The 14,293-nt window shown below is 64.1% G+C and overlaps 2 protein-coding genes across 2 annotated transcripts; one reads left to right on the top strand and one right to left on the bottom strand.

Annotated features, from left to right (window-relative positions):
- CCDC69 (coiled-coil domain containing 69) lies at positions 1-6,231 on the bottom strand. The gene is made up of 9 exons (XM_084295540.1): positions 6,140-6,231; positions 2,435-2,498; positions 1,947-2,110; positions 1,741-1,828; positions 1,532-1,605; positions 1,269-1,370; positions 784-903; positions 416-513; positions 1-289 (listed from the first exon to the last, which is right to left on the bottom strand). The coding sequence occupies exons 1-9, from the start codon at positions 6,185-6,187 to the stop codon at positions 121-123; spliced, it is 927 nt and encodes a 308-aa protein (XP_084151666.1). The 5' UTR covers positions 6,188-6,231; the 3' UTR covers positions 1-120.
- A 4,578-nt stretch (positions 6,232-10,809) lies between these two features.
- GM2A (ganglioside GM2 activator) lies at positions 10,810-14,219 on the top strand (the record flags this gene model as incomplete). The annotated part of the gene is made up of 4 exons (XM_084295123.1): positions 10,810-10,929; positions 12,959-13,111; positions 13,790-13,972; positions 14,064-14,219. 4 exons carry the CDS (start codon positions 10,810-10,812, stop codon positions 14,217-14,219), a joined length of 612 nt encoding a protein of 203 aa, XP_084151249.1.
- Between the last annotated feature and the right edge of the window lie 74 nt (positions 14,220-14,293).

The raw sequence follows: 14,293 nt of genomic DNA, 5'->3' as shown, positions 1-14,293 counted from the left end.
TGCAGGGGGACACCGCGGGGACACGGCCACCCCGAGGGCCAGCCCCGGGAGCGCAGGCGCTCGTGACAGCATCTCCGGGCTCCAAACCCAGCGGAGAGCCCGGCCAGCCCGTCCTGGGTGCTACGTGGCGATGAGGGGCACGTCTCCGGCGGCGATGGGGAAGGGGGAGCCGTCCCCCCCGTTGAGCACTCGGTACAGCAGCTCCTCCTTCTCGCGGCGAGCCTGCTCCCGCAGCTGCGCCTCCTTCTCCAGCGCCCCGCGGGCGGCCAGCAGCTCCTCCGAGAGCTGCCTGCGGGCAAACAGCGGCGCTGCCGCACGCACGGCCCCGCTGCCGCCGGCTCTGCCCGGGCTCTGGGCGCCGGGCTCGGCCGAGGAGCCGCTGGGCACGCGGGGTGAGCCCTTGGGGAGCACCTACCTGGTCATCACCAGGTGGTTCTGCGTGCGCGCCTGCAGGTCCTCGTTCTCCTGCTGCAGGGTTTTCAGCTTCTCCTCCAGCAGCAGGTTCCTCTCCGCCTGCAAGGGGAGCGCGGGGGTGAGGAGGGGGCTGGAAGTGCCCCCAGCCAGCTCCTTGTTGCCTCCGAGCCCCCCCGATGCCCCATCCATTGGGGAACCATCTCGATGGCAGCGTGCTGGCTTTGCCTGCTGCGCCCACGTCCCCTCCACACTGCAAGGGAGGAACCAGGCTCCATCCAGCTCCACCTCAGCTGCAATTTCGGGATGATATTCAGGTGTGGAGGGGAGACGGAGAGAGCAAAACCCGTCCGCACCCCTCTGTGAACCCACCACGGTCTCCAGGTTCAGCAGCTTCTTGTCCAGGCCGTGGATGTGCTCGTTCTTCATCTCGATGACGAAGTGCAGGCTCTCCAGCTCCTGCTCCCAGAACGGGCTGGGGCTCCCGTGCTCCTGGGGGGGATGAAGAGGGGTCAGCAGCCACAGCAGGGCGGGCACACGGGGCCACCACGTCCCCACCTTGGCTCAGCTGGCCATGGCCCGGGATGGGTTTGGACCCCCGGTGCACCAGGCTTTGCCCATGGTTGTGCTCAGGAGACCCAAACAGCCCCCACACCTCCCAGGGATGGGGTTTTACTCATCCTTTCGGCTGTCCCATGCCCCCTCCCCTGGCTCCAGCCCATGCACCCCCTGTCTGGGTCCATCAGAGAAGCTCAGGGCCGACCCCTGGGCCAGGACGCTTCCCAAACACTAAGATCTGTGCCCTCTGCTGTGACCCAGGCAGCCCGCAGAGCCACCGGTCCCACGCTTCCCCGCACCTCGATGTGCTTCTTGTAGTCTCTGCTCAGCAGCGATTCCTCCACCCGCTTCATCCTCTCCTGGAAGGACTTCAGCTGCGCCCTCAGCGCCTCCACCGTCTCCTGGCAGCCGGGGGAAGAAGCGGGACAGGGGGTGTCCGGGTTTCCTGCCCGAGCAGGGGCACCCCGATAGCCCCAAGGTTGTGTGGGGCTGGGCAAGGTCTCTGTGGCACGCCGAGGACCTTGCAGTGATCCTAAAACCGTGGGGATTCCTCCCTGGGTACCTGTAAGGCCTCCTGGGACCTGTGGTGCGTCTCCGCCAGCAGCAGCTTCTCCTGCTCATGTGCTCTCCGGAGCTCTGCGGGGGGACACGTGCCGAGTGTCACCGCCACGAGGACACGCACAGCGAGCCCGGCCCGAGCCCCGTGGTGCCGTGGTGCCGGTGGTGGCCCCCCCGTGTGTGTCCCACGGCCCCCCAGGGGCCGGCACGCACCTTGCAGGGTCTCCTCGTGCTCTCTCCGCAGGGCTTCGAACTGCTCCGAGAGCTGCTCCTTCAGCTCCACGGCTTTTCCCTTTTCCACCTGGCAGATGACAGACCCCGAGTGTCCCACGGGGCAGGAGGGATGCCAGGTCCGTGCCCTGCATGTCCCCTCTGGCTGAGCGTTCCCCGCCCCGCCGGCAGCCCTATTCCTGACCCACCTGGGTGCCGACACCTCGAGGTCCCTCGGCCTCCGTGCCTGGGGCTCCTCGCAGCCTCTCCTCCTCCTCCTCACGCCCCTGCAGCAGTCGTGCAGCCTCCGTGCCCTGCCCGTCCCGCGGCGCTGCCTTCTCCTGCCCAGCTCCATGCCGTGGGCCAGCACTGGCTGCAACGCAAACGGGGCTGAAATGGGGCCGGCCGCGTCCTGCTCACCACCGCGCTGCTTCGGGGTCCTCTCTGCTCTTCCACCAGACAAAATCCTCCCTCCCACCCTGTTGGTGCGAATTAGCGCTAATTGGGGTGGTGTTGGCAGGCTGTGAGTGCGCCCCGTGGTGACCCAGCTGCCCCCGATGACGGGTGCCATTGGGGTGCCGTCATCTCTTCCCTCCCTTATCGTGTGCCCAAGCTGGAGCCATCGCCCCTGGGCACAGGATTGCTTTTGGGCATTGCGTGGAGCCCGGGCATTGGGGGAGACACATTTCCTTCTCACCGTTCTCAGTCTTCAAGGCCGTGAGCTCCTGGGAAGCCGGTCCCTGCTGGGCTTTCAGCTGTCTCTGGCAGAGAAAGACAAGGTGCCGATGCAAAACGTGAGCACCTATGGGCAGGGGACAGCCGGCTGCTGCTTTTCTGCCCTCCTCCTGCCCCGTCCCTGCTGTCCTGGGACGCTCGGAGGAGCAGAGCCAGGAGATTGCTGTGTTTTTATCTGCTGCTGACAGGGAGAAGCACAGCTCACCGGCTCTCTGCCTCCCCACGCGGGGTGAACCCAGCCCCGGTGCCATCCCCGCGGATTTGGGCAGGGGTGCGGGCTGCTCCCCAGCCCCTGGGGCAGCAACCCTTAAACACACTGACCCTAACCACTCCCCCATCCCAGCGGGCAGCCCGTGGAGCCCAGGATCCCAGATACAAACCAGATCAGGGCGCCGGGCTCGGGCGCAAAGAGAGGCGCAGCGGCGAGGCGCGCTGCCTCTCCTCCCCCTCGCGAAGCCGCGGGGAAGCGCGGCTGCCAGACAGAGCAGGGGAACTCCGAGCCTGTGCGAAGCTGCAGCTCTGTCTGCCCTTCTATGGAGCTGGTGGACGCGGCGCTGAGCCCGGCCCAGGCGGCGGGGCGAGGAGGTGCGGGGAGGTCGGGGTGCGCGGCGCTCCTGCTCCGGTAATAGCGGTGCGGTGGTGCGGTGGTGCACCATTTACACATGTGGTTAGGGTGCAAATGTCACGGCCGTGTGCGTGGTGTCCCGATGGCTGCGGGGCCTCTGAGGTGCTGATGTGCATCCCTCTATGATTTAACCCACCCCGTGTCCCGTGCCGGGGTTTGGGGTTTGGCAGGGGGTGGAGGGATGAGAGCATGGGGGCACCGCAGGGACCTTAGAAGCCCCCTCAGGGACCTCAGAAGCCCCCTCAGAGCCTTCACCAAGCAAAGGCTGTGCAGGAGGACTGTCCTCCCACACCCCCTGAAGGGTTTTTGGATGACCTGGGAGCAGGATGCAGGTGCCTCCTGCAGGAGCAGCCCCCAAAGACCCACGCCTGCCCAAACCGCCACAGAGGTGATGCGCAGGGACGGGGAGCCCTGGGCACCCCCAGCTCTGCACAGACAGCGTCCCCAGCATGGATCTGGGGCATTTTTCCCCTTTTCCCATGCCCTACATCCAGCGGGATGGAGCCTCGGAGCCCTCCACAGCTCAAGAGGTTTGATTTCAGACAACTGCATCAAGCTCAGAAACGGAGCGAGAGGTGTGCCAGCACCGAGAGGTGGATCTGAATGCTTTCTGGAGGGCTACAGGTCACGGCACCCTTCCTACCTCTAGGAACACACTGTTTTGGGGTCGGTTCACCAGGATTTCCACCCGAACCCCGGTCACCTCGAGGCGTGGGGACTGCACCACGGGGCTGTGGAGGCTCCGGGCAGCTGCGGGTCAGCCGCGGCCTCTGCTTCGGCTTTTCGTGCGAGGTGGCTCCCTGCACTGTATTTTTCTTCCCCTTTTCCTGTTATACACGCACGTTAGGCAATCAGACTCTGCAACCTTACCGACAACAAATGAAATCACAAAGAGGCAGGAAACGGGCATTTAAATCCCGAACAGGGCCCTGGGGTGGAGGTTTGGCTTTGTGGCCGTGGTGCAGAGCGGGGGCAGGATTTGGGCGACGTCCCCACAGCCTCCCGGGGACCCCGCAGATGCCTGGTGCTGCCCAGCTCTGTGGGATCTGCCTTCCTCTCCTTGCTTCTGCCCCATGCCCTGCCAGGGCTGTGTGACAGGCTGGCTGTCACCTCTGCACACAACCCCTTGCGCCGCCGACAGCCCCGAGCTCTGCGTTCGGGCTTTCTCTCCCTGTCTCCAAAACAACCACCCCCCGGCCCTGGAAAGCGCCCAAACCCCAACCCCAAACTTTCTCCAGGCCGAAAAGCAAGCGGAGAGAGCCAGGAGGGGAAGGGGCCCCTGAGAACAGGCCCTGGCCGCAGCACCTGTGCCCACGCCGCCTTATCGCTGCCGGCGATGCCGGTGCCGGGGAGGACGCGGCTGCCAAGCTGCCTCCCCCGGGGCTCCTGCTCTGCCGGCCGCCCACCGCAGCCGGCCCCGCACCCACTCCTCAAGGTCACCTCCACCGTGTGATGTCTGCGCCCCCACCACGTCCCCACGGTCCTCCAGGACCCCCCTGGGCTTTTTGGGGTCCCCGCTCCCCAAGCAGCCCTGAGGGATGTGCTCCACGGGCAGGGGGAGGTCGCGCACCCCGCGTGTCGGGCACCAAAGCACGGGCAGCGGCGGCTCCGTGCCCTTCTTTACCCTTTTTGGCCACAAAGGGGGTTTTTGGTGCTGCTTTCGGAATGAATTGCAGCTCAGTCACAGCAGCAGGGCCGTTGTGCGGGGTGCGAAGGGCGGCAAAGAGCACGGCGGGGCCCAGCAGAGAGCTGAGAGCGGGGGAGCGCAGGAAGGGAGGCGCCTGCAGATTGCCTTCAAATTTCCGCATTTCGGTCAACGTGCGGCTCGCAGCACCTGGGGCCTCCGGGCTGTTGTTCCTCCCTGCCCCGTGCCCCCTTCTTGCAAGCTCTCCGAGTCTCAAAGCGGCCCAGAAGCGTCTGATCTCATGACACAGAGGAGGAGGGCGGATTTTTTTCCATGATACAGAGAAGCAGCCGAGCTGGCTGTAAATAAAGACACTTGCTGCTGGCTGCGGGTGTGTGTAAGCTCCGAGCCCGCTCCCCCAGCAGCGGGTCGGGTTTGGGCCCCGTGTTCCTGCTGCCCCCCGAGCAGGGGGCTCCCCGTGCAGGGGGCACGCCGGCACCATGGGGCTCCTCTGACTTTCTTCCTTCCCCTCCATCCTCCTGCCACCACAGCCCATGAGAGCGGCGCAGGCAGCACATCCGACCTCACAAACAACCCCGAGGCCAACGGGGTCACGGCAAAAAATAATAGTAATTAGGTGTGGGTAATTCCTGGGGTTTAACCTGCAGGAGCCCTCTGTGGTGCAGAGCGATGCCGGGCACTCCAGGGGTTCCCCTGGCACACAGGGGGGAGCATGGCAAAGGGGGAGAGCCAGCTTTTGGGGTGGGGGGGATGCTGTGGGGACAGCAGAGGTCTGTCTGGGGGGACCCATCCCCATCCTACACGGGACAAGCATTTCCAAGGGGCACTGCCACCCCGCGTGCCTCACTGCCTTCAGCACGGCTTCCACGTGCCACAGGGGCTCTCCCAGAGGGGTGCAGCAGGGCAGGTGGCTGCTCCCCCCGCCGTGCCCGGTGCCCCCCCACCACACCGGGGGGCTCCCACACAGCGGGGGGACAGCTCTGCTGCTCGGCTCCGCTCTGCTCCACTTTGGGTAGGGGGAAGGACCCAAAACGGGGAGCCCCCTGAGAAATACCGGTGCCAAAGAAGCGCAAGCGGAGCTCCACGCGCACCCCGACCCCACGCAAAACCCCGACCCCATGAAAAACCCGGACCCCACGCTACACCCCGACCCCACGTCAAGATGCAGCTGCACCAAAACCCCGACCCCACGCGAAATCGGGACCTCACTCAAAACCCCGACCCCACTCAAAACCCGGACCCCACTCAAAACCCAGACCCCACTCAAAACCCGGACCCCAAGCAAAGCCGGGACCCCAAGCAAAGCCAGCCCCCAAGCAAACCCTAACCCCACGCCCCCCCTGTCCCACCCCAGCCCGTCCCCACGCCGGACACCCCCCGGCTCCCCACATCCCTACCTTGCCACCAGCAGGACAGCAGCGCAGGGCGCTGCCGGTGCAGCCCATGGAGCCCCCGGCCGGAGCCGCTCAGCCTCGGGGCGCGGGGCGCTGCATCCCCCCCCCCTCCCGACCCCCCCCAGCCAACGGCTTCCTCCGGGGCTGTCCCAGCAGAGAAAGAAAAGAAAAAAAAATAATAAAAAAGAACAAAAATCCCCGAGGCTGCTCGCAGGCAGCGCCGGGAGAGGGTGCTCTGCGCTCCCCCCGCCCCGCTCCGCTGCCTGCCCGCCCCCGGGGCTGGCCCTGGGGGCGCATCTCTGGGATGCTCCGAGAGGAGAGGGGGGCCCCGCAGCGGGGGGGGGGGTGTCCCTGTGAGCCCCCCACCCTGGAATAAAGGGCTGAGGGGTGAAGGCAGCGCCCGCGCCGGGTTTTGGTGTCATCCCGTCAAGTTTTGGGTCGTGGGAGGGGGGGTTTGGGGAGGTGCTGGGTTTTTGGGGGTGGCTGGTGGTGGATGTGCTGGAGAGAAGGGGGTTTGGGGTTGTACGTGTGGAATAGGGGAGCCCCTCCTGAGCACCCCGAAGTGCTCCAAATGCTGGGTCTGGAGCCAGGGTGCCCTTTTCTGGGTGGAAATCCTGTGATTTGGAGAAGGGTCCTGAGCAGGGAGGGAAGCACATGAGAGCGTCCTGCCTAAAAACTGGGGGCAAAGAAGGCAGGTTCCTCCAAGTGCTTGGGTTGTGATGATTTTTTTTTTTTTAAATGCTATAAAATAACAAACATTTCTAAAAGAAAACACATCCTGACCTTAAAAAAAAAAAAAAAAAAAAAAAAGAAGAACACAACTTTGCCACCCAGCACTGCCGTAAAAAGTGTTTCAACCTGGTCACAAGGCTGTGCCCGTATGGAAACACCGCCAGAATTTGTCAACAAGTTTCTATTCTGACATTTTCCAAATTTCCCCTGGGAGAAGTCCAAGCAGCCCGCGGCTGGGCGGGTGGCAGGGTGCCACCGGGGAGGTGCCGAGGTGACACCCGCGGCTCGGAGGTGGTGCTGCTGCCCCGAGCTGCTGGGGTGACACCGGGCTGGGTCCGGGGACACCCCCACTTCCCAGGGGACTTGTGCAATGCTTTTGGGATGGGAGGGTGGGGACTGGTGGGACCGGCTGGCTGCGTCCTCTCGGGTAGGTGCTGCGGAACCTGGGAGCAGTGCCGTGAGTCACGGCGGCTTCCTGGCACCGGTTGGAACCACGGCGAGCATCGCTGCTCTTATCTCCCCAAAGCCTCCTTCCCCGGCTTGCCAGGCTGAGCAGATCCTTTACGGGATAAAAAGGGCTGCAGGGAGCTGCTCTCCACCTCGCCGGGGTTAATTCAAAACCCGGAGCCAGATTTCGGAGGCTGAAGGCACAGAGCGCGGGCAAGCGCAGCAGCGCACGCATATTTTGGGGCTGAACTCACGCTGCTGGTGCCGTGGCTGCAGCGAAACAACTGCGTGCACAGCTGAGGAGAGCCCGGCTGCCAGCACGTCTGGCTGGGGTGCAGATCTCCAGCAGTGCGCACGCGTGCCCGTGGTGATTCGGGGTCACAGTGGGGTGCAGATATGGGGTGCACCGAGACGCCCCGCAAAGCCTGGCTCCGGATTCCTCTGGTTCACCCCCAGCACTGCCTGCTGCCTGTGCTGCCCCCCAAATCTCCTGTTTTAGCTTGATTTTACCCATTTCTCCAGGCTTTCCTGTGTGGGCTGCGCAGGATGCGCGCCGCTGGAGAGATTTCCCCTACCGGCCCTGCTGATGTGCTTCTCTCTGCCCCGGTGCATCGATAATCTGCTCCCTTTGCAGGGTGGTGGTTAAACAGACGGAAACTTGACTGCCCAGCTGCTTCCCAGCAAAGCTGGGGCTCTCCATGGGGTGAGGACCAGGACGTGGCCATGTGGCTTCTCCCCCTGTCCCTAGAAAGTGCTGCCGGGCAGCGTGGGGCGCTGGGCACACACGGGCTGGTGTCTGCAAACCACACTGGAGATGCAGGGGAGCGTGGCAGAGGGGATTTCTGCCTGTGCAGACAGGAAAGCAGAAGCAGTGCATGGCCAACCCATCCGGGGTGGCTTCGGCTTGTTTTGAAGTTTGCCTCGATGCCTTCTCGCTGAGAAATCTTTGGGACTCCCATTAAGCGCCCCCCAGGCTGTGCCACCGGTGTCCCCCTGCCCCTGCCTGGGGGGCGATGTGCCAGCTCTCCAAGCCCCCATGGTGTGGGGAAAGAGCAGGGTGCAAATCGGAGCTGTTCTCAGCCTGGATGGCAGTGCCGGGGGGTGAGAGCTGCTGCCAGGTGGGAAGGACGCAGAGGATTTTGCAGGGGGAATTGGGGTTGTGCTGGCCCCACCAGCTTTGCCCCATCCCAGGGGTGGCCGGGGACCTCTGCCAGGATTTCGGAGGTGGCAGGGACGCTGCGATGTCCCCGGGTTCCCAGGAATGGCAGCGACTGGAGGCACCCCAAGGGTTTTGCCTGGAAAAGCGATCCCGGGAAGGTTTATCTCGTGCTCTGCTGAATTGCTGTTGGTAGGGTGGCAGCTGACCCAATACAGAGTTAATTTGTACCGATGGTGCTTCAAAGTGTTTGCCCAAGCTGATGGATAAGAGAAGCATTTGTGCGAGCTGTTCGAGTGTCTCTCTCCCTCCAGCTGCAGCTGGTGAGGACTGGGCAGGACGGGGTGGTAGCAGGGGGGGTTGGTGCCAGCATGGGGGGGTCCCTCCTGGGGCTGGACCCCTGAACCTTCTGGGTGTCCCATGCGCACGGGTACCTGCTGTGATCATTCAATGTCTTTTTCCCCTCTCCTGACCATTTTTTTTTTTCTCCAGAAACCAACACTTCTGGAAAAAAAGAAAGAAGGAAAAGGAGGAAGGAAAGAAGGGAAAAAACAGATTTTAGCGGCCAGGAGCAGGCACAGGGGGACGGAGCGAGGGGCTTGGTGGTTGCAGCCTTTGGCCCCCTTTTTATTTGCTCTCGGATTGCTTTTGTAAAGGAGAGGCGAAGTCGCTAGCCTTGCCACTTATCTCCACGGCTGCTTTCCTTCTATGCAAATCAAAGGCGTTGAGCCAGAGCCGCCGAGACCTTGTGACTTGGGCGCAGCTCGGGTGGGGGAGCTCGGGGAGCTGTGTGAGACGGGAAGGATCTCGTGGGTGCTGGGGCCAAAAAAGCCTCCTGGGCTCCTTCGGTGTCCTCCATACGTGGAGGACGAGTGGTGATTCCCAGGCATCCCTGCCTCTGCGATCTTCCAGACAGAAAGAGGTGGTTCCCTGCCACCACAGCGCGTTCCAGACCCGTACACTCAATTCTCAGTTTTATTTTTTAATTTTAATTTTAAATTTAAATTTAAATTTTGGTCTTCATTTTTATTTTAATTTTTATTTAATTTTATTTTTTTTACACTGAAAAAAGCCATGCGGACAGGACGGGGATGGAGGAGGGAAGCCCTCACCCACGCTGGTGGCGAAGGGCACGGTGCCGGGTGCCTGCACCTCTCCCCACGCATCTCCATCCCCGTTCTCCAGGCCCCCACCACGAAACCAATCCTGGGGAAAACTTTCCGCCCTGCTCCCGGGGAGGAGGAGGGCCTGCAGGAATGGGGGCTATTTATTCCTCACCCTTAAGCCCCGGCAGGGGGATCAGGGGTGCAGTTGTCGCCGGGGGCAGCGCCCGTCCCATCCCCTGCCCGCTGCCGCGTCCTTCTGTGTGCTCCCGGCCGGCCGTGCTGCTAAATAAGGATGAAAAGCTAAAAATAGAGCTCCGGCAGGGCTGGAGGAGCTAGGACACCCTTCCCAGGGCTGGGAACCATACGGGGAGCTTGGCCGGCATCTGCACGCGAGGGGAGGAAAGTCTGAGTCCTGCCCCACTTGTGTTCCCCCCGGAGACTGGTGGGGAACGACCCCAAACTGGGGCTGGGCAGCGGTGCCCAAATGGGGGAGGACAGGACCGGGGGGGGTGTTAAATGGTGAAATGGGGGTGGGTGGTGGGCAGCGGGGTGCTGGAGCAAACTGGGATCCCCCACCCTGCTGCAGCACGCGCGGCATGGAGCTGGGTCTCAGGTTGCTCCAGCTGCTGGGTGTCCTTGTGCCGAGCGAGGGGGGGCACGGGGCTGCTTGTGCCTGGCCGGGGGGGCACGTGCAGCCCCTGTGCGTGCTTGTAGATGTCCCAGCCAGCCCGAACGGGGCTGGAGATGAGGGGCAGGAGATGCTTTGTCTGATGCTGGGTGCTGTGGGTGCCCAGGGTACGGTGTGGGCACCTCGGTGTCCCTGCTCTGGCAGCCCCCACCCCCCCGTGTTGGTGCAGGGCGAGCCGTGGGTGCTTGGGAAGGCAGCGCTTCCCATCCTGCAACCCTGCAGCTCCAGTCCCGTGCTTTGAGAGAGAGAAAAAAAAAAATCAAAGAAAGAAAAAAAAAAAAAAGGAGGATGGGAAAGCCTGCGAGCATGCACAAGTGGAGGGAGGGGAATCGGGAGCTGGGCTGGGCGTGCAGCTAGCAGGGTGCAGCCCCGGCGCACAGCGCGTCCTGGTTCCCCCGGCCTCCCCGCTGCCAGCCCAGGCCCTGCGAGCTGCAGCAAAGCTCCCGGCGCCCTGTGGCCAGCCCTCGCCTCTCGCATCTCCCTCCCGGGCTCGTGTCCCCGATTTCGGAGCAGCTGCCTTGCGGCGAGCGGAGCCGCCGTGGCCATGCCGGCAGCGGGGCTGGTGCTGGCGCTCTGCGCCCTGCTGCAGCTGTGCCCGGCCGCGCTGGGGGGCTTGCGGCCGCAGCTCCTGGTGGAGAGGAGCGGCTCCAGGAGGCTGAGCAAGGTGAGAGAACTCCCCAGCCTTCCTCCCCGCTCCCCTGGCTGCAGGGAAGGGGGGTCCAGGGGGTTTGGGGGGGCTTTGTGGGGGTGCAGAGGGCGGTGTGGTCGGTCAGGAGGGCTCTCAGCACGCTGTGGGGTTTTGCAAGAGAGCAAATATGTTTTCTGCTCCTGCCCGAACGCCCCGTGCAATGCCCGGGGTCACCGAGCAGGGCTGGGGGCGAGGAGGGACCCCACGATCCTCACCGCAGCTTTTTGGGCACGGCTGCGGACTGGAGGTCGGGATCTCCCCATCTCTGAGCAGGCAGGGATTTGGGTTTGGACAAATCCCTCGGGAAGGAGAAGCCTGGTGGCCTCTTTTCAGCTGGCTGGGTGCTCGGCGCAGCCTCCCGGCAGCCCGGGCGTTATTCCTGCCCTCCGTGCGCTCTCCCACGCAGCGCCAGGCAGCAGGATCCACCCTCGCCGATTGAAACACAGAGAGAAGACTCCCTGGCAGCTCTGGGGGACCTCCGCATGACTTTCACGTGCTGTGGAAGGAAATCTTTTATTTTTTTGTTTGTTTGTTTCCAGTGAATCCGATGTTGCCTGGGGAGGGGGCAGCCGGGCATGACGGCCGGACAGGGCTCCGCGAAGGGGCAGGGGGCGCACGGCCGCACGCACCCACGCTCCAGCTTCCCCTCCTCCTCACCTCTGTGCCCTCAGCCCCACGGGCACGGGGCTGCAGGGGCTCCGAGCTCTTGCAAAAGCCCAGGACGTGCTGCCCGTGCCCTGGCTTGCCCTGCGCCCAGCTGGGGCTGCTCCCCGCGTGGGCAGTGCCGCCGCCGGGGCGGGCACCGGGGCGCGCAGCCGCCGCCGCTCGCAGGGCAGCTCCAGCCAAACCTGCTCGTGCTGCATGGCCCCGGCATCCTCCCGCCTGAGATTTCGGGTTTTCTCTCTGTGGTTTGAAGCACCCCGCCTGCTCTGGCTGCTTCCACCTGCTCGCCCGGTCCCGGAGGCAGAGGCTGCCCAAGGGCTGGTGGATGCGAGGTGGCGCCGAGGGATCGTTCTGCTCCACGCTGCGGTTTGGGAGCAAAATGTGCTGCCAGCCCTCGCTGCTGGCTTTGCCAACTGGTGGAACATGAGGGAAACATCAGAGGGCTGAGCCCGGCTGTCCCTGTGAGCCCAGGGTGCTGAGCAGGGCGAGGAGGAGCAGCACCAGAGCATCGAGGTTTCCCGGCCACACTGAGGGCACGACCCCATTCCCCTCTCCCAAACCCACATCAAATGGTGCAGGACACACAGAGGATGTCCCCCCATCCGTGTGACATCCCCTGCGTGCACCTGGCATCCCCCACACGTGGGTTTCCCTCATCCCACCAGAGCAAACTGCTCGCCAGGCTCCTCCAGACTCTTCCCCAGCCCAGGTCCCCCAGCTGGCTCGGCGCCCGCCCCGCGAGGTGTCTGGAGGAGTGGAAAGGAGCAGGGAGGCTGATGAGTCAGGCTCGTCTGCCTCTCCCGAGCACCAGGGACTGGGGAAATATTCCACCTCGTTTGAAGTGCAAAGCGAGAGCCGATTTCCCAGGGCAAGGCTGGGAGCTGCCCCAGCCCCAGCGCCGTCTGTGCACCGAGCGGTTCCGGCCACCGCCAGCCCACACGGCCAGCCCGCTTCCTCTCACCTTCCCTTTCCCAACCTTTGCTCTGCGGTGCTGAAACCGGTGTGAAAAATGATTTTCAGCTCGTTTGCACGCCAGGCATTTCGAGGCTGAGCTGGCTGGTGTGGAGACGGCAGCCTGGGAACAGGGGTTTGGGGAAAATGCACAGGGAATGGGGGGGTTGGAATTGCTTTCTGATGGGGAGATCCTGAAACGCCCCGAGGCTCGTGGGGTTGGGGGTCTGAGAGAGGAGGGGGAGGGAGGGTTTGGCTTTTTGAGGGGGCTGAAGGTCATTTTCTGCCTGTCTGTGAGCAGGCGTGTTGGGGGACCAGCCCTGGGGAAGCCCCCTGCAGACCCAGGGCAAGGCAGAGCCGGGATCTGACTCTTCTCCCCCCGGTGCCGCAGGTCGGAGGCTTCTCCTGGGAGAACTGCGGTGAGGGGAAGGATCCCGTCGTGCTCCAGAGCCTCTCCGTGGCGCCCGACCCCATCAGCATCCCGGGGAACCTGCGCATCAGTGCGGCTGTGAACGGGAACAAGGCCATGGCCTCCCCTCTGAAGGTGGGTGCTGGCATGAGGGCGGGCAGGGAGCCTCGTGAAACCACCAGGAGCCAGAAAATGCCCCAAAATGAGCCACCCTTTTTGGGGACCGGGCACGGAGCGGTGCCGGGCTGAATGTCCCCAGGTGGACGAGCAGCCTGGGATGCGTCCCATGTCCTGGGGATGTACCAACGGGGGAGAAAACAAAGCGCAAAGTGTCCTGGGTGTTCCCAGCCTTGCAGCGCTTATTTCACAGCAGCCAGACCCGGCTGCTCCATCCTGGGACGTGCCCCGGCCAGCCTGGCCGAGCTGCAGCACTTTTTGGGGATTTTGGGGGATGAGACTGAACAGGTCCACGATGGCTTGCTGCCCAAGGTGACCACGGTGCCTGCCGGGGCAGGGGGCCAGCAGGGTGCCGTGTCCTCGCCCAGCCAGGTGGGTCGGGGCAGCGGGGTTTGGGGAAGCAGCGGGCGCACGCAGAGCTCGGTGCCGAGGGGTGAGGTTGAGCCTGGAGGAAGGGAAACCTGTGGGGGGAGAGGAACCGAAAGCAGAAGGGGGAAGGAGGGAGGAAGCCAAGGAGGTGAGGGCTTGTGCTGGACACGTAGACGTCCCAGAAGGTTTCTGGAGTGAGAGGTGGCTGGGGAGGGGGCGCTGGGTGCCCGTGCTGGTCGCACTGGTGCCGGACACCTTTTCTTCCAGACGGTGCTGGTGGTGGAGAAGGCTCTGGGTGACCTCTGGATCCAGCTGCCCTGCATCGACCAGCTGGGCAGCTGCACCTACGACGACATCTGCACCATCCTCGACACCCTCATCCCGCCCGGCACCCCCTGCCCGGAGCCGCTGCTCACCTACGGCATCCCCTGCCACTGCCCCTTCAAAGCGGTACGGCCCCCAGCCTGCCCATGGGTGGTCTCAGGGAGGGTGACGGGGGGCTCGGGGGGGGCCCGTGCTGACACATCTTCCCTCTCCGCAGGGCTCCTACTCCCTGCCAGCCAGCGATTTCGCCCTGCCCGACGTCGAGCTGCCCTCCTTCATGACCAACGGCAACTACCGCGTGCGGGCGGTCGTCAGCAGCAAGGGAGAGGAGCTGGCCTGCGTCAAGCTGGGCTTCTCCCTGCAGTCCCAGTGAGGGGCTGGGGAGGGCCGTCCCTCCTCCCCCCGTCGCCTTTTTCCCCTCGTCTCATCTCATCCCGTCCAGTTGCA

Source organism: Netta rufina (genome assembly GCF_964035555.1).
Source record: "Netta rufina genome assembly, chromosome: 14".
In the NCBI taxonomy this organism is placed as follows: domain Eukaryota; kingdom Metazoa; phylum Chordata; class Aves; order Anseriformes; family Anatidae; genus Netta; species Netta rufina.
The sequence above is the reverse complement of the archived record's forward strand: the minus strand, read 5'-3'. Positions and strand labels throughout refer to the sequence as shown.

What these genes read in the sequence shown, in the direction of transcription:
- CCDC69 (XM_084295540.1), bottom strand. Translation starts at nt 6,187, where the DNA reads ATGGGCTGCACCGGCAGCGCCCTGCGCTGCTGTCCTGCTGGTGGCAAG. An exon ending in GGCCTTGAAGACTGAGAACG is followed by an intron (nt 2,111 to 2,434) that starts GTGAGAAGGAAA and finishes TTTGCGTTGCAG; the next exon opens with CCAGTGCTGGCCCACGGCAT. An exon ending in AACCACCTGGTGATGACCAG is followed by an intron (nt 290 to 415) that starts GTAGGTGCTCCC and finishes GTTTGCCCGCAG; the next exon opens with GCAGCTCTCGGAGGAGCTGC.